The 21049-nt window shown below is 52.7% G+C and overlaps 9 protein-coding genes across 9 annotated transcripts; 4 read left to right on the top strand and 5 right to left on the bottom strand.

Annotated features, from left to right (window-relative positions):
- Positions 1 to 153: 153 nt before the first annotated feature.
- COCCADRAFT_1642 (uncharacterized protein) lies at positions 154 to 1223 on the bottom strand (the record flags this gene model as incomplete). The annotated part of the gene is made up of 2 exons (XM_007710031.1): positions 154 to 297; positions 372 to 1223. 2 exons carry the CDS (start codon positions 1221 to 1223, stop codon positions 154 to 156), a joined length of 996 nt encoding a protein of 331 aa, XP_007708221.1.
- A 656-nt stretch (positions 1224 to 1879) lies between these two features.
- COCCADRAFT_85723 (uncharacterized protein) lies at positions 1880 to 3082 on the top strand (the record flags this gene model as incomplete). Its single annotated transcript, XM_007710096.1, has 1 exon — positions 1880 to 3082. The coding sequence occupies one exon, from the start codon at positions 1880 to 1882 to the stop codon at positions 3080 to 3082; it is 1203 nt and encodes a 400-aa protein (XP_007708286.1).
- Positions 3083 to 3346: 264 nt separating this feature from the next.
- Positions 3347 to 4767, bottom strand: COCCADRAFT_85632 (uncharacterized protein; the record flags this gene model as incomplete). Its single annotated transcript, XM_007710095.1, has 3 exons — positions 3347 to 4456; positions 4507 to 4621; positions 4673 to 4767. 3 exons carry the CDS (start codon positions 4765 to 4767, stop codon positions 3347 to 3349), a joined length of 1320 nt encoding a protein of 439 aa, XP_007708285.1.
- Positions 4768 to 5123: 356 nt separating this feature from the next.
- Positions 5124 to 6985, top strand: COCCADRAFT_22944 (uncharacterized protein; the record flags this gene model as incomplete). Its single annotated transcript, XM_007710052.1, has 6 exons — positions 5124 to 5177; positions 5231 to 5282; positions 5337 to 5359; positions 5413 to 5442; positions 5494 to 6330; positions 6380 to 6985. The coding sequence occupies 6 exons, from the start codon at positions 5124 to 5126 to the stop codon at positions 6983 to 6985; spliced, it is 1602 nt and encodes a 533-aa protein (XP_007708242.1).
- A 1016-nt stretch (positions 6986 to 8001) lies between these two features.
- Positions 8002 to 8208, top strand: COCCADRAFT_85675 (uncharacterized protein; the record flags this gene model as incomplete). The annotated part of the gene is made up of 1 exon (XM_007710094.1): positions 8002 to 8208. A coding segment is annotated over one exon (207 nt), but the record flags the coding sequence as incomplete, so codon positions are not given.
- Positions 8209 to 10555: 2347 nt separating this feature from the next.
- COCCADRAFT_85468 (uncharacterized protein) lies at positions 10556 to 12171 on the bottom strand (the record flags this gene model as incomplete). The annotated part of the gene is made up of 2 exons (XM_007710093.1): positions 10556 to 11939; positions 12098 to 12171. The coding sequence occupies 2 exons, from the start codon at positions 12169 to 12171 to the stop codon at positions 10556 to 10558; spliced, it is 1458 nt and encodes a 485-aa protein (XP_007708283.1).
- A 1373-nt stretch (positions 12172 to 13544) lies between these two features.
- On the bottom strand, positions 13545 to 15856 carry COCCADRAFT_1637 (uncharacterized protein; the record flags this gene model as incomplete). Its single annotated transcript, XM_007710030.1, has 5 exons — positions 13545 to 13564; positions 13627 to 14055; positions 14133 to 14386; positions 14434 to 15530; positions 15590 to 15856. 5 exons carry the CDS (start codon positions 15854 to 15856, stop codon positions 13545 to 13547), a joined length of 2067 nt encoding a protein of 688 aa, XP_007708220.1.
- A 635-nt stretch (positions 15857 to 16491) lies between these two features.
- On the top strand, positions 16492 to 17202 carry COCCADRAFT_85716 (uncharacterized protein; the record flags this gene model as incomplete). Its single annotated transcript, XM_007710092.1, has 1 exon — positions 16492 to 17202. One exon carries the CDS (start codon positions 16492 to 16494, stop codon positions 17200 to 17202), a length of 711 nt encoding a protein of 236 aa, XP_007708282.1.
- Positions 17203 to 17658: 456 nt separating this feature from the next.
- On the bottom strand, positions 17659 to 21003 carry COCCADRAFT_85611 (uncharacterized protein; the record flags this gene model as incomplete). The annotated part of the gene is made up of 3 exons (XM_007710091.1): positions 17659 to 18247; positions 18300 to 19420; positions 19468 to 21003. The coding sequence occupies 3 exons, from the start codon at positions 21001 to 21003 to the stop codon at positions 17659 to 17661; spliced, it is 3246 nt and encodes a 1081-aa protein (XP_007708281.1).
- Between the last annotated feature and the right edge of the window lie 46 nt (positions 21004 to 21049).

Below are 21049 nucleotides of genomic sequence, written 5' to 3'. Positions count from 1 at the left end.
CCTGTATAGATTACTTATGAAGTTATGTTCTTTTGTTCTGATGTTGCTGTCATTTGCATATCTACGTTACTGTTCGTTTTTCTATCCGCATCCATTATTCACATGCTATAAATGTATAAGAAAGATGCTACACAACCACTAGTACACTTGCTTTTAGTACGGAACCGCAGGAACCTTTTCCGAACCATTCGTTCGCTCCGGGTAGAAAATGGCGTCCTTTGTTTTCGCACAGTTGGTCAGGTAACTCGCCGACGCATTAACAGGAATCGTGTTTCCTTCCTGAGGGCGACCGTAGACCTACAACAAAATCCTCGTTAGCAAGACCACTATTTTCCACCTAGACAAAAAAAATACTCGAGAAAAATACTCACATGCTCATAATACCACACCTCATTCAACACGGTAAACCCCATATCCGTACTATTCCTCCCCGCAACCGTCTCATTGAACCTCGGACCCGAGCACCCCAAAAACGGGACACCACCATGCCTCTCCGCCAACACATCCACAATCTCCCCATACGAATACCTAACCGACGCATTCGACGGCGTAATACCCGCCTCGTGCAGCCACTCAAACGTAGGAAACCGCTTATAATACTTTACCGCCGTCTCGAAAAAATCGACGACGTCTTCGTGCTGGCGGTACAGCGGACCGTAGCACGGCACGTTGAAGGTAGAAAAGCAAGTAGCGTGTTTTGAGAATTCGTGGGCATGGAAACCCGCGTTGTCTTGTTGCCACGCCACCCAGTAGGTCGACATGTAGTCTAGGAGGTCGTATTTGCCAAAGGGCTCGAGGAAAGTATCGATATTTGGGCCGGTGTAGGCGGGCACGGCGGTGCCGTTGGGGAGGCCATTTGTTGTGTTTGGGGAGGGAATGGGGTCATATTGGCGGGTCAAGTCGCAGTATTGGGTGTAGCTTCCGTTGCAGAAGTCGGGCCAGAGACCGTGGAGCGTCCAGGTGTCCTTGGGGAGGTACTGGCCTGAGGATTCGAGGCCGGTGTAGGTGTTCCAGAATTGTGTGCTGAGGAGGAGGCCGCCGAAGGTTTCGGTGCAGCACGAGTCTACGCATGAGGCGTCTTGGGACGGGCAGGATAGCAGGGGTTCTTGGAGTTGGCAGGTGTGGTTGAGGGGGGATTGGAGGGGGTAGAGTTGGGCGGTGGAGCATGTGGTGAGGAGGGTGAGGGCGAGGGCGAGGGCCCGGGGGAGATTGTGGTCCTTCATCTTGATTATGGGGGTTGGGAATGAAGGGAAATGCTTAATCACAATCAATGAAATACAACTTGAGGGTGGAAAGACGGCTCTTATTATATTCTTTGAAAAAATTTGGCCACAGCCCTTACTAGTACGTATGTAATGCATTGCCCGCTGCCGCTCCAGGTTAGGAAAAAATCAGTCTTTACCTGTTGTAGAAGGTAAATATTCCCGCAGTTGCAAGGTACGAAGGCCGGGCGTCGGCCATGGGCGAAAGGTGGATAAGGCGAGGTACCTGCGTGTAAGCTAGACGGGCTCACGTGTGCGCGCCATTGGACGATAAGAGAAGCACGCCCCCAAGCCACCGTAGGAATGCTTGTCTCGACGCGCTCGCAGCTCCGGGGCTAGACATGCTTGAGAACGTAGGTGTAAAGACGGCCATTGCGAATTGAACCGAGCATGAAGTCATTGGTTTGTAGCGTGGTTGGTTGGAAGCTCTTTGATCTGGCGCAGTCTGGCTGCGTTGTTCGGCGGGACAACTTTCTCTCCGATGGACTATCTCTGCGTTGCGCAGCTCCGTCATACATTTGCTATAACATCATCACTTGCAGCGTCGCAAACATGCGCGGTTATTCACAGTTTCCAGCGTGCTCAAACGCTTCCTTGGGTACAGTAGAATACCAGAAATGTCTCCTACGTCCACCATAACAGCACTCGCGCCGCGTACACCAGACGCATACACAACCGCCCATCACATCGGCAATCCACCAACGTCCTTTAAAAACCCATGGCCCTCGTACAAAAACAGCGGCATAGCCACCGCCGTACGCACCCGCTTCACAACACCCAAAAACTTCGTCCCCGTCCCAACCGACCGCGCCGGCCTCGTCCAAGTCCGCAAGCCCGACTTCAACACCACCCGCAACGGGCTCAAAGCCACATGGATCGGCCACGCAAGTTTCCTACTCGAAACAACTCGCTCAGACTCTAGTGAACGAGGCATGCGCCTCCTCGTCGACCCCGTCTGGAGCGAGCGCGTAGGACCTTACGGCATGGTTGGGCCTGTACGCTTCACACCACCACCCTGCTCCATCGATGACCTCCCACACATCGACGCCGTATGCATAAGCCACGACCACTACGACCACCTCGACTCCGAGACACTGCGCAAGCTCAACACAAAGCAAAACGGAGACCTGCGCATCTTCTGCGGTCTAAACGTCAAATCCGTAATCACAGGCCTCAGTGCCGGCATCACCGCATCGCAAGTCACAGAGTTAGACTGGTGGGACGCCGTAACGCTCTCAACACCAGGCGTCGGAAGCGTAGATATAATCTGCACACCCGCCCAACACCGCTCTGGCCGCGCACCCTGGAATTTCGACGCTACACTCTGGTGTAGCTGGGTAATCCGCGAGTCTTCTTCTTCTTCTTCCTCCTCCTCCTCCTCCTCCTCCTCCTCCTCCTCGCCAGCAACAGCACCCAAGTCCCTCTTCTTCGCAGGCGACACGGGATACTGCCACGTCAGCTCTGACGACCAGTACTCGCACCACGAAGCCCCGCATCCCCCTTGTCCCGCTTTCAAAGACATAGGCAACCTGTACGGTCCTTTTGATCTCGCTTTATTACCCGTCGGTTGCTTCATGCCGCGCGCGCTGCTGTCGGGCCAGCATTCTAGTCCAGAGGATTCGCTTGCGATACATAGGGATGTGAGGAGTAAGAAGAGTGTTGGCATGCATTTTGGCACGTTTAGAGGTGGGTTTTCGGTCAATTACGAGCCGGTTACCGAGCCGCCGAAGCGCTGGCGGAAATGTGCAGAGGCGGAGGGGTTGGAGTGGGGGGTGGAGATTGGGTTGTGTGATATTGGAGAGACGGTGGTGGTGGAGTAGGTATTTGCTACTTGTAATGCTGATGATTAATGTGATAATGTGACATGAATATGTTGAGGAACACTGGTGTTTGGCAATCAATTCACTCTGTGAGTAATAACAAATCAAAGACGAAAGAGAATGGCCAGTCATGATTCGGAAAGATGCATTACAACTCTATCATCTAAGTGGCGGTAAAGCGCCTTCGTGACTACTCGTACAGCGCCAGTCCTAGCTCTCAACCTACAAGTGGAGAGCCACCTGTGACGGGATGAACAACATCCCTTAGTTGTACTGCATGTACGTGGCAGTCGAGTTGAACTTGAGGTTGCCCTTGATGACCTTGTCAACGGCAGCCAAAAAGTCCTTCTCAGTCGCAACCTTTCTCCTCGCACGAATGGCAAACATGCCGGCCTCTGTCGCTACACTCCTCAACTCGGCACCTGTGCTGTTAGGGCAGAGACGGGAAATAAGCTCCCAACGAATATCGCGCTCGACGCTCATGCTCTTGGCGTGGATGCGGAGAATGTTGGCACGACCCTCCATGTCTGGTAGCGAGAACTCAATCTTTCGGTCAATACGTCCAGGACGCATGAGGGCAGGGTCTAGAGTGGAAGGTCTGTTTGTGGCGAACATGACCTTGATGTTACCGCGAGCGTCGAAACCGTCGAGTTGTGTGATGAGCTCCAACATGGTACGTTGTACTTCGTTGTCACCTCCAGCACCGTCGTCGAAACGCGCTCCACCGACAGCATCGATTTCATCAAAGAAGATGATACACGCCTTCTTTGTTCGCGCCATCTCGAATAGCTCACGCACCATCCTGGCACCTTCTCCGACATACTTCTGGACAAGCTCGGAACCAATGACACGGATGAAGGTGGCGTCGGTTCGGTTGGCGACTGCTCGCGCGCAAAGCGTCTTTCCGGTTCCTGGTGGGCCGTAGAGTAGAGCGCCCTTTGGAGGGTCGATTCCGAGGTTGACGAAGCGCTCTGGTGATAACAGCGGCATCTCGACGACTTCTCGCAGCTTCTCAATCTGCTCCTTGCATCCTCCCACATCTCCGTATGTGACGTCAGGCTTGTCCTCGACTGTCATCATGGTAACCGAAGGGTCGATCTTGGGCGGTAGAGGGAGCAGGATCTGGTACTTATTACGGTCGACGCCCACTCGCATGCCCTCTTCAATGTCCGTGGGTGAGACACGCTCTCCCAAGTTGACGACGAACTTTGCGATTTGCTTGACGTTGATGACATATTTGCTCTTTTCCGAGTCTTTCTCGTCCTGTATTATCTTGGTGCATCGGGCGACTTGGAGGGGCTGCTCTTCTTGCATACGTTGGCGGTCGGCGGCAATATCCCATAGATGTGGAGGTGCGAGACCGGTATCTGATTCCTAGAGGGATGTGAGCGGGGGAGGCCAAGGGCAATGGTGGGCTAGACTACCTTGACTCCAATCTTCTCGTTTATCGTTTGCTGCTTGTCCTTGATCTCCTTCTCCAGCTTCTTCAGCTCCGCGCCATAGGGTGCGGCCCCGTATGTCTTCAACACCTGGATGTCCCTGCCATTGCGTCAGCGTTTATGCCGGGGAAATAACACCGGTCAAGCTTACTCATCAGTGAGAGGCGTGATCTTCTTCTCCTCAACCTCGTCGTCGGCAAAGTTCTTCTGGTACTTCTCCCAGGACTGGCCTGTGGCTGAAGGCATGGCTGCGGTGTTGGCGGCGACTGTCGGGCGGCCGGTGTGTTGATGGGACTATGTGGGTGTGCGAGTGTATGGATAGAGATAGTCTGACGAGTCCCGGATGAAGAGAGCGACAGTCGGACGAGATGTATTTGTGGTGGAGATCGTGTACGGGCGTGGGTGTTGTGCTATGCAGTGAAGGTGGTAGCTGTGGTTGATGCGGCGATGGGCCCGGCGAGTCGGAGCTTGTCGCTGTCAGTGCGCTACGTCTATCGCGTTCTCGAAATCTTGTCAGGTTCGCGTCCCCGGCACCCAAAACTTCCCCGCCAACCCACCACGATACCCCTCCTTTGTCTTTGTTTTCTCGAGATTCCCCAAACATGGCTGCTCAAGTTGCAAGTGGCGGAGGCGGTGGCGGAAATGCTGCCTTCAAGGTATGGCTGCCTACACCATGAGCTCTGAAAACATTGACTGATGACAAGTACAGGATAAAGAAAAGCCTAGGGCGGTCCGCAGTGCCAACATTATTGCAGCAAGAGGTATACATATTTCGCCCATGTGTTCAACCCCCTAAGCTGACCCAAAATGTGTAGCTGTGGCAGATGCGATCCGAACTGTATGTCCCACCACAGGGTGCGGGGAACAAGACAAATACTGATATTTTGGCAGTCTCTGGGACCAAAGGGAATGGACAAGATGGTAATTGGATATATACAGTCTTTAGACAAGTCAATGGCTAACTCGCTGCAGATTCAAACCAGCAAAGGCCAGACAATCATCACAAACGACGGAGCCACCATGTTGAACCAAATGAGCGTCATGCACCCGTCGGCCAAGATGCTCGTCGACCTCGCACACGCCCAAGATATCGAGGCTGGAGATGGTACAACATCAGTCGTGGTTATTGCTGGTAGTCTTCTCGGAGCTGCTGAGCGGTTATTGGCAAAGGGCATCCACCCCACAGTCATATCCGAGGCCTTTCAGCGCGCCGCCCAGGAGGCCATATCTATCTTGACTGAAATGGCCATTCCCATTTCTCTTACAGACAGGCAGACTCTCCTCAAGACCGCTACCACTTCCCTCTCCTCCAAGATTGTCGCTCAAGAGCCAAAGCTGCCCATCATGGCCGTCGACTCTGTGCTCAAGGTCATCGACCCCAAGACCGCCGACAACGTAGACCTGAAGAACATCCGCATGATCAAGAAGTCGGGCGGTACCATTGAGGACAGTGAGATGATTGACGGGCTAGTTCTCAATCAGCCAGTGGTCAAGAGCGCCGGCGGCCCCACACTCAAGGAAAAGGCACGGATAGGTCTCATCCAGTTCCAGCTGAGCCCCCCAAAGCCAGACATGGAAAACCAGATTGTTGTCAACGACTACAGGCAGATGGACAAGATCCTCAAGGAGGAGCGGACATATCTGTTGAACATGGTCAAGAAGATCCAGAAAGCAAAGTGCAATGTTCTCTTTATCCAAAAGTCTATTCTGCGCGATGCTGTCAACGATCTTAGTCTGCATTTCTTGTCAAAGCTTAAGATCTTGGTTGTCAAGGACATCGAGCGCGATGAGATTGAGTTCATCTGCAAGGTGCGTCAATATGCAGTCTATCATCAGAGTTTACGCTAATACGATGCAGAGCACTGGTTGCAAGCCCATCGCCGACATTGACTCGTTCACAGAAGACAAGCTCGGCTCGGCTGACCTTGTTGAGGAAGTACAAGCATCCGGTGCTCGATATGTCAAGGTCTCGGGCGTCAAGTCAGCGGCCAACACTGTGTCGATCGTCTGTCGGGGTGCCAACAGTCTCATTCTGGACGAGACGGAGCGATCACTTCATGACGCACACTGCGCTATCCGCTCATTAGTCAAGAAGAAGGCGCTTCTTGCTGGTGGAGGTGCTCCAGAAATCGAAATTGCGCACCAACTCTCCCTCAAGGCTCGTGAACTCACCGGCACTGAAGCTATTTGCTGGAAAGCTTTTGCCGATGCCATGGAGGTTATCCCAACTACACTAGCGGAAAACGCAGGTCTCAACAGCATCAAGGTCGTCACCGAGCTGAGGCATAGACATGCGCAAGATCAAAAGTACGCAGGAATTAGCATCAAGAGCGGAGGCGTCAAGAACGACATTAGCGAAGAGAATGTGCTGCAGCCGCTGTTGGTCAGTACCAGCGCCATTGAGCTGGCAGCCGAGACGGTCAAGATGATTCTCCGAATCGACGACATTGCGCTGTCAAGGTAGAAGAAAATAACAATGATATTGCCGTGATCTGTTGCAGCAAAATGATAATACCACGAGCAATGACAAAAGATTACGCGAGCTCTGTAAAGATCCACCTAATGGCGTGATGTGACATGTGTGTATGTGTGAACCTCAGGCAACCCCTGGTGCATCTAATGCATGAAAAGTCGCAATCAAAACCTGCATGTAAAGAAGCGAGAGAGTGTGGGACTTGCATGTAGTGGGTCCGCCACAGCTGTTGTTTGTACTGCATGTTGCCCGAATAGCTCGAGTAGCATGAAAGTGTAATTATAAGTACATGAAGCGAGTCGGATTGCGTCAATTCGCTTGAGTGTCTGTGGGGTTTCCTCTTTTGCACAATGTAATAAAGACCCTGCGTCGGTGTTGTCCTAGTAGTCGCTTGGCCTTTTTGGTCTGCTTCTGTAGACTCCTGCATACTGCAGGCATTTATATAGTTAGTTAGATTCATGTTTTATGTATTGGGGGGGGAGGTGATTGTGGGCAAGGTATACTACGGGTAATATGGGCTTGATTTTTGCCGTAGCAAGACATGTAGATGGCGTAATTGTGTGGGGCTTGTAGGATTTAGATGATGCGCTTAGAACGGATGTGCTGATCTTCCGGGTCTTGGAAATACGGTTACTGTTGCGAGGAGGTGTGTTATGGCTTGGGGTAAATTTTTTGTGATGGTAGGATGGTAAGAGGGGGAAGTTTGCAATTCGTGTCTTACGCTACTAGTCAATGTGTTCAGAGGTACATGTGTGTCTAGCTACGCAACACAGGAGAATTTATCAATTCACAATGAATAATTCAAGATGGTCATTTCAATAATACTTTTGCCTTTGCTTACACTCTCCTCCAGACCCACGAGCCATCCGTTCCCTCTTCATACATACCTCACAAAAAAAGAACAAACCACCCCCAAGAATCCAGCCGTCCCAGGTTCCCCCAACCCAACCCCCAACCTAGTAGACCTTCGACCAAACTCCTAACCAGAATCCCTAAACCCAAGCCCACTCTGTGCCCCCTCCATCTCGCATCTGCCGAACCCTCTTCTCCCCAACTCCTCACACTACCCCCCACCACCACCACCACCACCAACGCTTGCAAAAACTAGCACGTTTCATCATGCCCATCTCTGCCTCGGCCCACTACCTCGTAGCGCTGACCGCAGAATAGCGGCCGACCAACCAACTCCGCCCTCTCTCTCTTCCCTTCTCTAACTAATCCACACACCCAGTCTCAGTCTCAGTCCCAATTACTTCCCCTTCCAACCCGGGGAGTGCACCCATCACCAAAAAAACAAGCGACCGGCCCGGTCCACCTTAAACTGTAAACCCCCCCCCCCACACACACACATACACATACAACAGCCAAAGAAATGGAGAGGTGGGTCCAGGGTTTCGGTCTCCGGTTCGTCAGTCTACGTGCATACACACCCGGTCCGGCCTAAAAACCTTAACTTTTCTCCCTCGCTCTCTCTCGCTCCTTCTCTCCAACTCCACTCCGCTAAGGGTAGTTGAGGCTTAAGTTCACAAGCATTATGGTAGTTAAAAAAATAGTGTGTACCAGACGGATCTTTTTGCCCTTTCTCGCTATTCCCCCCCCTTTCAAACCCCCCGATCTTTTCTCCGCGGAGCTGAAAGAGGCGCGGGGGGAGGAGGAGAAAAGGTGGCTGAGAGAGAGAGAGAGGGGAAAGAGCCAAGACGAAAGTGGCGTGGGTTAATCTTGGGTGTGCCAAGGAACGATTTTGTGGGTTGGGTGGCTTGTGGCGTGGTAAGTGTGGAGGAAAGAGGGGGAGGGGGAGCGAAACTAAGGGCGTGAGTGTTGTGTTAATGTGTTTTCTATACTACTGTGTGTGTGTGTGTGTGTGTGTGTGTGTGGGTTTCTGGGGGCTTAGGCTTGGGGTGGTGCGACGGTTGGTGAGAAATGCTGGAGTGTGAGGGACGGGAAAGAAGATGTGGGTGTGTGTGGGGGATGAGGTGAGAAATGGGGAATGTGTTTTTTTTTCTGCTATATGCGGAAAACTTTTTTTTACTCTCTTTTCGTAGATTTTTTTTGGATTATCGGTTGAGAGAGTGGGTTGGTTTGGGTAAAACGGTGTTAAAAAAAAGTGCCTGGGAGAAGGGTAGTAAGTTCGTAAGCTATCATCCGGTCAGCATACACACATGTTGTAGCACGAAAAAGATGGAGAACCGAGAAAAAAACAAACAAAACATGGATAACCTTGCTCTAAAGCACTCTATCTCAAGCTTTGTTTAATACAGGGCCGATGGAACCTATATCCTTAACGTTTTGACTCAACATGCTTTCTTCACCGGTGGTATACCTGCACCAATGTCGCAACTTCTTTTTGCTTTTTGTTCTGCAACAAATAGCATGTATCATACTTGCCCCCCCCCCTCCCTCGAACCAACCAATGTGCCTCAGGCGTTTGTTATCACACACATACACACGCACACACGCGTGTGCCGCGCCTTGAGAAAGTATGACCGTTATTTCCATGCTGACTCGGACTTCATGGGTCCGTCGCCCGCCACACCGGTTTCTAACCGTAATCACAAAATATGCCGCTCGCCTCTTTATTTTCTCTCCCTTGTCATCAAATAGAACATGGACACGACATATGACATGTAAGCACGCTGATGCTGATCGTTGCCTGCACAGAGGGTAATCATAAGCGGCACTGACAAGGTGTTTGGACAATCTTGGCTCCATTTGTAGAAACCACACCCTGGTTATTTTACTTTCATGCAGTAATCACATCGTGGACACAAACATGTTGTACACACACGTACGGATTTGTTTTCCGGCTACTTTCCTCTAACCAACTCGTTTAATAGGTGGGGGGTGGGCGCGGTTTTTTTGCCGTACTTTTAGCTCGAAACACAAAATCCTGGGCCAAATGGGGCCCGTGTGCCGGTATCCCCCTTTAGTTTCGTCCATCCGAACGGCATCGCAATGATCCGTGGAGGAGATAACTAGTCATGTAACAAACAAGAAGGGGAAACAAAGAGTATTTGGAAAAAAATAAGGGAGACAGAAAGAGAGATAGAATGTATAATCGACAGGCGAGACATCCTGGTCTGTTCTGCAAAGGTAGCTTTATTGCCAATAGATACGCTCGAGTAAGGGCAAAAAAACAAAGTGACAAATACAATGAAGACGCTTTTTGGTGGGAAAAAAGACAGAGAAAGAGTCAGGCTCAGTGTAATAATCCTTACAATGAGATGCCGATCTCAATGGCTGCCGCAAATCTTTCTTTGGATAAACTTGACTAGCTGAATTGCACAGGACGAGCCTGGCGTGGGGTGGGTTGAAAGGAAAAACGCCTCATTCATGCATCTGAATCGTATCGTGCATCGTAGTATATCGTACAATTCTGGCGCCCAAACCAGTGTGTCGAACCAAAGAGAGAAACAACAACAAAAACGCCCGCTCAAACGCAGCAGACCTGTTGGTGAATTAGAACTAAGAAAGTAACAACAGGGTTTTAAAAATAGACTAGAAAAAAAAGAGGGCACGAGGCCCATAAGGATGACCACGCTTCGAGTGACTAGCGGATGTAGTTCATCGAGATTTCAAACTGGCGCGCTTCAGCAGGCGGCTGACTAGGTTTCCACGCGGCTTGGGCTTAACATAGAATGCACCTTTGGTGCCAGTCATATCGTCGCTGAAGACAAGATCCTCTAGCGCCAAAGGATCGTCTTTTTGAGGCTTGGGGCTGGACGAGGCGCCTTGCCAGCCATACAGCTGCTCTTCGTCTGCACGGAGATCTGGACGGGTCAAGGTCATGCGCAGAGTCATCTCCCGGTTTAGTTGGGCGTGTGTTGAGTGCACAGGCGATGGCATTGGCGAATCCAGGGACATGTTCCGGTGTGATGTTTGGCGAGAATGTATTCGAAAAGACACGCCGGTACTCGAGGGTGTAGCTGGCGATTCCATGTCGGCGACAGAGTCGGCATCTGATTCTAAGCCTTCGTTGTCATGGCGTTCATCCTCGAAGAAGGACAATTGCCCGTCTCTGAGGAATGTTTGCATATCCCGACTGAACTTGCAGGCATGAGTGTCAATCTGTGGCAGGTGGTAGTGCGGTGCAGGTGCAGCAGTCTCTGGTCTTGTTGATGATGGGAAGCCGAATTCTATGGCTTCGTCGAACTTTTGCGGAGAAGCAAGGTACATGCGTAGCTTCTTCCTCGCCTCCGGGTCCTGGTAGTGGGTGGCCTCGGGGTCGAATACAGGAGAAACGGGTGTGTGGACTGGCGTGCGGCCGGTAAGCGAAGAGGATTGTGAGCGTTGGTGCGGGCGGGTGTTGATACCACTAAGGAACGGAGGTCCAAAGGGAGAGGAAGAGGATCCGCCGCGGACAGGATAAGTGGTAAGGGACATTGTTCTTCTCATGTTGCGGGCGGGCATCTCTTTGGAGGTGAATATAGGAGTAGGGGTGGCCATGGTGTCGAGATATGAAGGAGTAGTGGAATGATGCGGGTCCTTTTCCAAGGCCGCAAAGAGGCCGCTCGGTCCGCTCAGTGGGCTTTCTGCTGACGATACTGAACGTGGTCTCAAGGGACGTCCGCGCTCGGCAGTGTCGAGGCCGGACGGCAGTGAAAAGTCAAAGTGGAAGTCGTCGAAGCGTTGTTGTGCCCACTCGGCGTCTGGGTCGTCGGCAGCGAAGGAATGTTCACGCCAGCCTTGAAGAAGCAACTGCTCCTCGCGCGAAAACAGCTGCTTGCGGACTTTTTCGGGTAGAGAGAAGAAAAACTCAACGTCGGCGAGCGAGATGTCGTAGTCGAGGACAGGTTTTTCGAGTCTGCGTCTGCGGCGTACGGCACCCAGTGACAACGTGGGCCGGTGGAGTCTGGAGGAACTGGCCTGGGAAGAGCGGCCTGATGTAGGCTCGTCCAAGGCCTGCCGTTGGATCTGCAGACGCTCCAGGGACGAAAAGTACTTTCTCCTAGAAGGGGACTAATTAGCGACGACATTCTCAAGGGTGCCCTCATGCTACTGCAAGGTACAGCCATTCATGGTGGGGGGTGGGTATCGGTATCTGCACGTGACGTATGCGCCCCTATCACACTGGGGAGCCAATCACAAGCGGCGAGTTGGACTTACTGGACCGAATCGGGCAGCGCCTCGAACTCCGCCTGTGGGAGAGGCAGCGTAGTGCTTCTGGGTTTGCTCCTCATGGCGTCGGCTGGAATAGTCAAAGTGGGTGATGGCGTTGTCGTCGGTTTGGAGCCAGTGACAAGAGGCATCCGGCCAAGGGGGGTGTGGTGTTTGTGGATGGCAGGACGAGGGATGCTCCGAGGCCGCCCAGGGCGCGGTGAGGCAAATGGGCCGGCTGTGAAGGGTGGTGTGCAAAAGTACTATGTAAGTATTGCCTGTCTGCGTGTATGTATGCAGGTATGGTGGGCATTCAATGGCGGGCCGGCAGGCTATCCGACGTGGAAACAAGGGCCAGGCTGGTGATGTTGAAGAAAAAGAAAGAAACTATATGGAGCGCGCAAGAGGAGAGGGTAGCAGCTGGAGGCTGAGTAGGCCAGAGCAGCAGGCAGAGAGCTCTAGTGAGGCAGCGTGGTTACGACAGATGCACCGGGTGGGCGGGAGCATATTGGGTGACGGGATGCCACATGTGCAGCTAAGGCAGCGGTGCAGCAGCAGTCTCCTGTCCAGTCCAGTCCAGTCCTGTCCATGGCGCCCACAGACACGGACGGACCTTGGTAGAGCCGTAGTGGTTCCTCCGAGAGTCAATCCACAGCCATGAGCCTCTGCAACTCTCTGCTCTCCACCATTGGCCTTCGCGGTTTCAGAGCCGCCGTCTCCACCCTCCGACCGCCTGCGGGTCTCGCGGCGCTCCTAGCGTGCGACACACCGCATGGCCGCTCCTATACCCGGTCCATGGGATCGCGCACCAGCTAGCCTTTGTCCATGGCTCCCGTATCATGGACGTCCAGAGCATGCGTATTTGCTTCTGGAATATTGCCTGCTGACCGCCCCTCCGCCCGCCCCAGAGCACAACTGCCCTCCAAGCACGTCCCGTGCAACGTCCCGGCCATGCGCTGTGCAACATGGCGCAAAACAAAGCAGCACAAAGCACTCACTCGTCTGCCCCCCGCCGCCTGATTCATTGCTTGCCCATGCTGGTCTTGTGGCATGCAATATCAAAGTGTGTGTGTGTGTGTGAATCAAAGTGAACAGAAAGTACAGCAAGTATCCAACAAAGGAAAGGGTATCTCAAGAGAAGCGCCTCCGCTACCCGCCGTCATCGGCCAACCGCCAGCCCCCAACTGCAACCAAACCGCCAGTCTCAACTTCCTCAGCTCGCCAGCAATCACTTCCTTCGGCACATACCCCGCCATGCCACCACCACCCCAAGCACTATAAAGTGGACTTTGCACACTTGTCCTTAGCCTACCCAACAGCCTGCACCCCGCCCTGTTCCGGCCCCAACCACTCCCTCCCTCCCACATACATACCCCCCTCCACCGTGCACATCCCATCTTGCTTGCTTGTCTAACGAAATCCCCCCTCGTCTGCAGGCAACTGCCTGTCGCTCTCCTCAAGCTCCTGCAATGTCATCTACACGTGACACGTCAGTACAAGGACCACCTGTCACAACCATACCACACCAAAACACTTACAGTAATACTCGTCGTCCAGCCCTTCGCGGCTAGGAAGCACTGGTTCCTCCAGCCCTACATCCTCGTACCGCACGTTTAGCAGCCGGATCTTGAGCCCATAGCCGCCGATAAATGTCACAAGCTTGTTGGTATTCGCCGTAATCGGCTGTTGGTTGAGAAGCATCAGCAGCCCATCAAGCCACTCGGAAGCAAGGGTATGGCTTTGAGGGTGCAGATGCAACAGTACGGTTTCTTTGCGTCCTGCACCCGACCCACTCGACGTCTGCCGCGCATGATTCGATAGAGCCATGTACCCGTGGATCGTGATCTTGGTCGATGTCGACGCCCGCTCATGGCCTGGCAGCGTCCTCACCGTACTGTCCGACGATGCTGTCGATGGGGCCGAGGCCGAGACATTGCTCACAACTGATGAGACAATGGACAAATCGACTGTTGATTTCTGTGTCAGCCGCCGCGAAAATGCAACTGGGCCCTGGGATGCACCTAGTGGAGCGTGTAGTACTTACTCTTTTCCTGCAGCGCATCTAATTTCGGCTCTGTCGCTGTCTTTTCGTTAAAGTCAGCGTAGTGCAGGTATCGCCGGTTGTGTGACAGTCGAACAAAGCGCCACGACGAAGGCACTGCACGGTTGCCAGCTACTGGACCGGTGTTTGTGCCAAAGTCTGCTCCCATTGGGAACCATGCACCTTGAAGCAAGCATCTTATCCGTTGCTCCTTGACAAACTGCAGCGCCTCGTGATTGAGCTCGTCGCGAACTTGGCTGTGGAGTGTTAGCTTGGCACGGCAGACAATAGGCAAACTGCATACCGCAGGTGATGACCCCATGCATCTTCATACGTCAGTTCAAGCACCTCCATCTGCAATTCTCGCAGCCGCTTGAGCTCAAACTCTACCAGCTCCTCTTCAATTTCCTTGACATCTTTCATTCGTGGTGCTTGCCCGACCACCTGCTCAATCAAGATGCGAATCAGTTCCTCAATCTTTTCAAAGTCTTCAATCTGCGCCCCTGCTGCTTTCCACAGTCGGATAAAGGCATTCAGACCACTCGTGTGTAACCTAGACCAATGCAGCAACAGGGGCTTAAATGCTCGGTCAAAGTTGGCCCGCGAGTCGGTATGGCGGAGAGACTCAACATCATCCAATTTATCCACTTCAAAATGCTCATATAGTGTTTGCGTGACTGAAAGACTCGCCCGAGCAATCGGACACCGTTGCTCGGCTGGCTCGGCCGACTGCTCCAGCAAAAGCTTCTGAAAGCCATCTTCGTTTTTATAAACAAAGTCGGTAATGTCCATAAGCCCCAAGAATCCAGTCCCGTTGAACTCCCACGCCGGTGACTCCGTCTCGAAACCCAGCCGGCTCCATTTTTCCGGATGGTGCTTCTTGCTTCCTTTTGGATCTGATGATGACCTGTCTGGTTGACTCGCAGTATGTAGGCCCCGAATAGCCCTTCGATGGTCGGGATTTTCCAGATCCACCTTTTCTTCCCTCCAATTCCTCAGCAACGTCTTTGTCAATGACTGAAAGTCCAACAATGGGTGAGCCAGATCTTGTATTGCGGTACTCTGCATGAGCCCATACACGCTCTTGATCACGCCCAGCTCCTGGAGTTGCTTTATGAATTTGGGCCATTCGAAGGCGGCATCGTTTGCAATGGCGTCACGCATCAACGCATTGATAAGCTGGAGGGAGTTTGCACAGAGCGCATGGTCGGCCGACGCAATTTTTTCAACCAAGGATGATAGGAACTGGGGTTGAGCGTCGACGGCTGGCTTGAGGCGCTGGAAGCCTGTGGTGCCCGAGTGAGAGCTTCGGTGTGAGGGATGACCGACGATTACGGCGAGGACTGACATGGCACCTCGGTTGACGTTGACAAGTGGTTGTGCGACGACCAGGTCGACTATCTATTGTGCATTGGTTAGATATGCTCACACACACAACAGTCTCTCCTCTCTTGACTTACTCTTGCAATCAAATCATCCGTGACATGGTCCCATCCTTTATCCAGCTCGAGCAGGCGGGCCAGAGAAGTGAGACAATAGGCCAGTGTATTTCCGGTCGAGTGTAGGGCCAGGAAGCGCAGCTTGGGCAGGCCCCCTTCGTAAATGAAGACATCAGCGAATGAAGGGTCGCCGATGGCATTCTGGAGTTTGAAGACGGCCATCTTGCGCACCGACTCCTCCTCCGCGCCGAGGCGGGCGACCAATTCAGAGACATTGACGCTGTCCATCTTCTCCAGCTTTCAGCGTGCAGGGGGTATCACAGTGTGGGGTATGTGGTAGTAGTGCTGCGGATGGCGATGTTATGCCAATCACGCGCAGGCGGCGAACATGACACAGACGCAGGAGTGCCAGGCCGGGGATATATGCAAGCGCTGGTTGTGCGCAAATGCTGCTGTTGTCGCTGTTCTCGGTGCCGTCGCCCGTCGCGTGTCGAGAGGAGCGTGAAGGGGAGACTTGGCGGCACGTGAAGCGCGTCGTGGGGGTCAAGTCACCCGGTCCCCTGTCGGATGCCTGATTCGGCCGCTAGTCAGGTACGCCGAGCATGTGCCTTGTTTCTAGGCCCGACAACAGCCCGTCCGTCCTCTCTCGTCGTCGTTGCCGTCGTCGACTTCGTATTCAACAACATTGAGCCCAACCCTCCGTCGCTCTCTTCTCCCCTCGAGACCCACATCTCACACCCTGTCTGCAGCCGCTGCCTTGCCCGACACGTGTTGTGTTGTTCTGGTACCAGTGTCTCTTGGTTGCATCATCGCACGTTCCACCTCTTTTCGCCTTCTTCAAGACCACCAGTACTCCTCCTTCACCTCGCCGTAAAACCATCACCATAACAACAACCACAACAACAACCGCCGCAACCGCCACCATGGTATACATTACCTCCGATCTCTTCGGCCCCAGCACCACACGCGATTGGCAACAAGACAACACATCTCACAATTGGCACACCATGGCCCCCGACCAGCCCGCCGCCGGTCTTGGCAAGAGAAAGCGACAAGCAGGCGACGACAAACCACAACTCTACGAACGCCCATGTACTTCCCTCCACCCTTCCGGCACCGACATCACCCCAAAGAGCATCCCGCGTCACCACCGCTCCTCTATAAGCCGCGACGCCTCTCGCCTCCACCACCCCAATACCCCGCCATTCGACTCCAACAACACTCTCTCCTACGCCTTCCTCCCCTCAAAGGCCCACGACTTCTCGTCAGACCGCCGCCCCGTCAAACAACTCAAACGCTTCAGTCCAAAAGCCCCCCTCGTAAAATCAACCTCGCACCTCATGGATATCGATCTCGACGTTCAATCTCCTACTACTACTACCTGTGGGACCCCGGCACATCACCATGCGGTCTCCGACCTGCGCTCGTGCCATGCCTGCCAAAAAGCGCCGACGCGAAAGAAGGATCTGGAAAATTACCTAGACTGCAGGAGGTGTGAGGGACGGACGTGCTTCATTTGCGCCAGGCAGTGTGTTGGCTGTGCCAAGGCGATTTGTAAAAAGTGCATAGTGGAGGTCGGGGAAGAGGGAGATGCCTGGTGTTTGGATTGTTATTCGCGGACCATCAATTCCTGAACATACGGGAATTATTTTGAAAAAATTTCCCAGTTTGGACTTTTTTTCCTTTTCTTTTTTTAGCCTCCTTTTCTTTATATTTAGTGCTCATTTGATCCTTTGGCGCTGACTTTTTCGCCTTCTTTTACTTTTGGATTTTTTGTTTTGTTTGCGTTCCTTATCGTACAGCGAGCGTTTACATCTTTTCCTTTGGCGTTTCTTCATCTCATCAACGTACCGATGCAAGCGATAATTAAGAACGATTTTCCTACATATTTTTTTGGATACAGGGCATGTACATAGTAAGTACGAAGGATCGTCATACATTATGAACCTAGGCTGGACCACGAAGTAGTCGTGGATATAGATATGAAGTACATAGTAACGAGTATACAAAAGACCGACCCGAAACAATAAATTCATGTCTAGTATTGATAATTGCCTTACAAAGTCAGCATCATGAATTCCATCCTTTTCTTACTCCTCATCATCGGTATCCTTCTCCTCCACCACACTCTCCGTCTCCCCCGTCGGATACCTTCTCAGCCGCGAACTTGCCCCCTCACCATCCTCAGCCTGACTATTCTTTGTGCTGCGCCTACGACTCCTACTGCTCACAACACCTGGAAACAATTTCGGCTCCCCGTCCAACGTGACGGAACTAGTTGAACGCCTTAGTCCCGTGTCTGGTTCCTCTAAACCGGCAGGTGGGGCCTGGCCGTCTACCGGCTGCTGGACTACAGGCACGGCGTTTGGGTTGACGGTCATGTTGTTGTTGCGGTGCGAACGGTCGGCGTTGCTGCCGTCGTGGGCGCTGGTTGGTGACGCGGGTTGAGTTTGCGGGTTGATTGCGTCGGCGGTGGATCCAGAGGGCTTGAGGCGGGCGACTTGAGCTGGAGGGAGCATGGAGAAGATTTGTTTGCTACCCGCAGCTGAGGCGTGCGTTGGTGACCCGGGGAACGGGACTCCTTGGAGTGATTTGGGAGTCTGGGGCACCTCGGATTGCAGATTAGAGCTGGTTAGGTCGTGGCTGCCGGCCTGGGCTGCGCGCGTGTAGCGATCTATCCTGGGTGGTGTTAGTATGAATATCTTAGAAAAGCTTCAAGCGCAAAACTTACATAGCTAATTCTCCCATGAGAGTCTCATGTCGGAATGCTTCGCGGATGCTGGGCACATTGGACCTTGCCATGTCGTTACCCGCAACACCGGGGAGATGGTAGTTGCTACCCAACCACTTTTGCTTGACTACATGCTCAAAGCCACTCTGCTCAACTGAGTGTTTGGCTAGCTCACACATATCTACAGCACTCAGCTTGTAGATCTGCGCCGCGACTGAGTACTCTTCAATCAGAGGCTCCTTGGTAAAAGCAAACTGGAGAGGATCATCCGTTGACAACGAAACATTCAAACCCCGTCTGAAGTAGCTCATGAACGGGTTTCGCTCATACGCCAGGAAGAGTGCGTTGTTGCTGAGGGGCGACATGGCCACTCCAATCTGCTCGAGGTAGAAAATGTATTGGAGAAGAGGCACCTTTCGGAGCAATAGGCCATGGCTGATGCTGTGGCAGCAAAGAACCGCTGCAGCCAAATGATCGGTATCACCAGCCTCACCACAGTGCGGACGGAGGAGGAACGTGTTGAAGCCCCGCTGTTTTCTCCAGACGTTAAGTGACGACATGTTGGCAAACAGATAGTACATCCAGTAGCTGTACGGCGGGTTCTGCTTCGTAGACCACTCGCTCGGGAACGGGAACTTCTTGTACACGCGGCGCTCGACTTTGCTTTCGTCGTCAACACTATCAAAGCCAATGACCCTCTGCAAGAAGATGTGGAGCTTGGGGTGACTTGAAGGGTCTTTGGTGACTTCAAACAGAGGCTGGAATACATTTACGATAACTTGCTGGAAGTTATCCATTAGACCAGTTGCCTTGTATACATCAAACAAGCGCGGAACTTGAATCAGCCATCTAACGTTGGGCGAGAAGAGCTTATTGTCAACAACCCAAGCCGCAAGCTTGTCCCACTCGTCAATGTCTCGGCCGTAGATGGAAATGCGCCATTCTACGAACTGGTACTTGCTCGCCTCGAGATCGGAAATGACTTCTTTAGTGATTTCAGCCAAATAGCGGCCTTTGACAAAATTGTCTGTCTTCAAGAAAATGGTCCTTAAACGCGATTCACCAACTGGGTTGTACTTCAAGTTGAACTTGTCAAAGCGATGGAATGAGTCGGTATGAGCCTGTCTGGTTAGCATTGTCGTATCAAAAGCGTCAAGTCGTTACTTACATGCATATCTAGTGTGTCGATACTCAGATCGTACGCCGTCAAGTTGATGGATTCAAATACTTCCCTCAGCGTGAGATGCTTGCCATCACGGTACAGCACTACCTCGTCAGGGGACTTCTTCATCTTGGACTTGATAAAGCGCAGCAGATGCTTCTGGTTCATGCATGCAGAATGGTGCACGTGCGTATCGACCTTTCGTACATTGTAAAAGTCTCTGTGGGGCACCTTCTTGGTATCGGCTGTCTCCTGGTACTCGTTGAGCAGATAGTAAAGATTGAACTTTCCCTCGAGGTATTGGAGACGGCGGAAGGCGAAACTCTTGCTGGGTCCATCGGAAGATATCTCCAGAATGGAATCGAGATCAATGTAGAATTCGCGCAACGTCGGGATCGCAATGATGGGAGTATCAAGCTCAGCAGATTTAGCAGTCTCATATACTTGGTATACGCCGCTTTCGTCAAGCCGGAATGACATCTCACCAGGACCGGGCACGGGAAGGCACTCTTCCAAGTGGAAATCTTCGCCGATGTTGGTACCCATTTTACGAGGTGGCTTAGGCATCTCATTCGGCTCTAGAATACCACTGTTTTGCATGCTACTAGCTGCATTGCGACGCTCTTTGGAGGTGTCATTCCACACAGGTTCTGGAGGAGATGGGTAGATGCGCCAAGCTGGATCATCTTTGGGGTTGTCGAAGGAGCGTTGCAACGACAGGCGGATGTACTTGTGGCGCAGATCGAGCACTTTTTGAATGTTTGCGTAGATGGAGCTGAGCTCAGCAGTGATGCTGGAATCAGACATTGCGAATCCTCCTGCCCCTGTTCCAACGCCTATGCCTGCACCTGCACCGTGGATCCCTTGTTCAGCCAGAAGAGGCTTGTGTTCATGAGGGAGGTTGGGGTGTTGGCCATGCGATCGGGCCTGTTGATCAGCCTGGAGAAAATGGTCGGTCTCATCGTGGGCACCTATAGGGTCAGGGACGTGCTGGGTCATGTGCCGACGAGGTTCATGCGACTGCTCTGCGTGTGACGAGCCGATGGGTATGTAGGGTCGTTGGACATGGTTGGCATGGCTGACGTTGCTCTTCCGCGAGCGAGTACTCTCGGCCCTGCTGAGAAAGTCGACACCGTCAGTGCCACCGAAATTGGCAGGGAATGTCTTTGCGCGCATGGCGGGGCTGTGCATGTCTGCTTGGGGGCCGCCGTGCTGTGTCTCGAGCTGATGCCTTTGGTAGAATTGCTTGGCTTCGGTGTGGCTCATTTGCTTCTCAGCAGTGTAGTCATAGAATGCAGTCCGGCGCTGTTTGTCGCGGGGGAGTATGCCGTCATCGTCGTCTTCCATGTTGGGACCGGCACCTCGCTGCGATGCTGAAGTCGCACCATAATTGGTTTTTGTACGCCCGCTGCCGCCAGGCTCTGTGTCCGAGTCGTCTAGATCGAGCTCGTCTTCCTCTGACGAAAATATATGACCGTCGTGGGCAGGGCCAAAGTCTGGCGACGCATCTGCGTCTGCAGAGAATGCTCCTGCAGGACACATTAGTATGGTTGGGCAAGAGATGGAAGGGTCAGCGAGGGCTACCTTT

Source organism: Bipolaris zeicola (genome assembly GCF_000523435.1).
Source record: "Bipolaris zeicola 26-R-13 unplaced genomic scaffold scaffold_14, whole genome shotgun sequence".
Classification (NCBI taxonomy): domain Eukaryota; kingdom Fungi; phylum Ascomycota; class Dothideomycetes; order Pleosporales; family Pleosporaceae; genus Bipolaris; species Bipolaris zeicola.
Note: the sequence above shows the minus strand (reverse complement) of the source record. Positions and strands in the feature narration are given on the sequence as shown.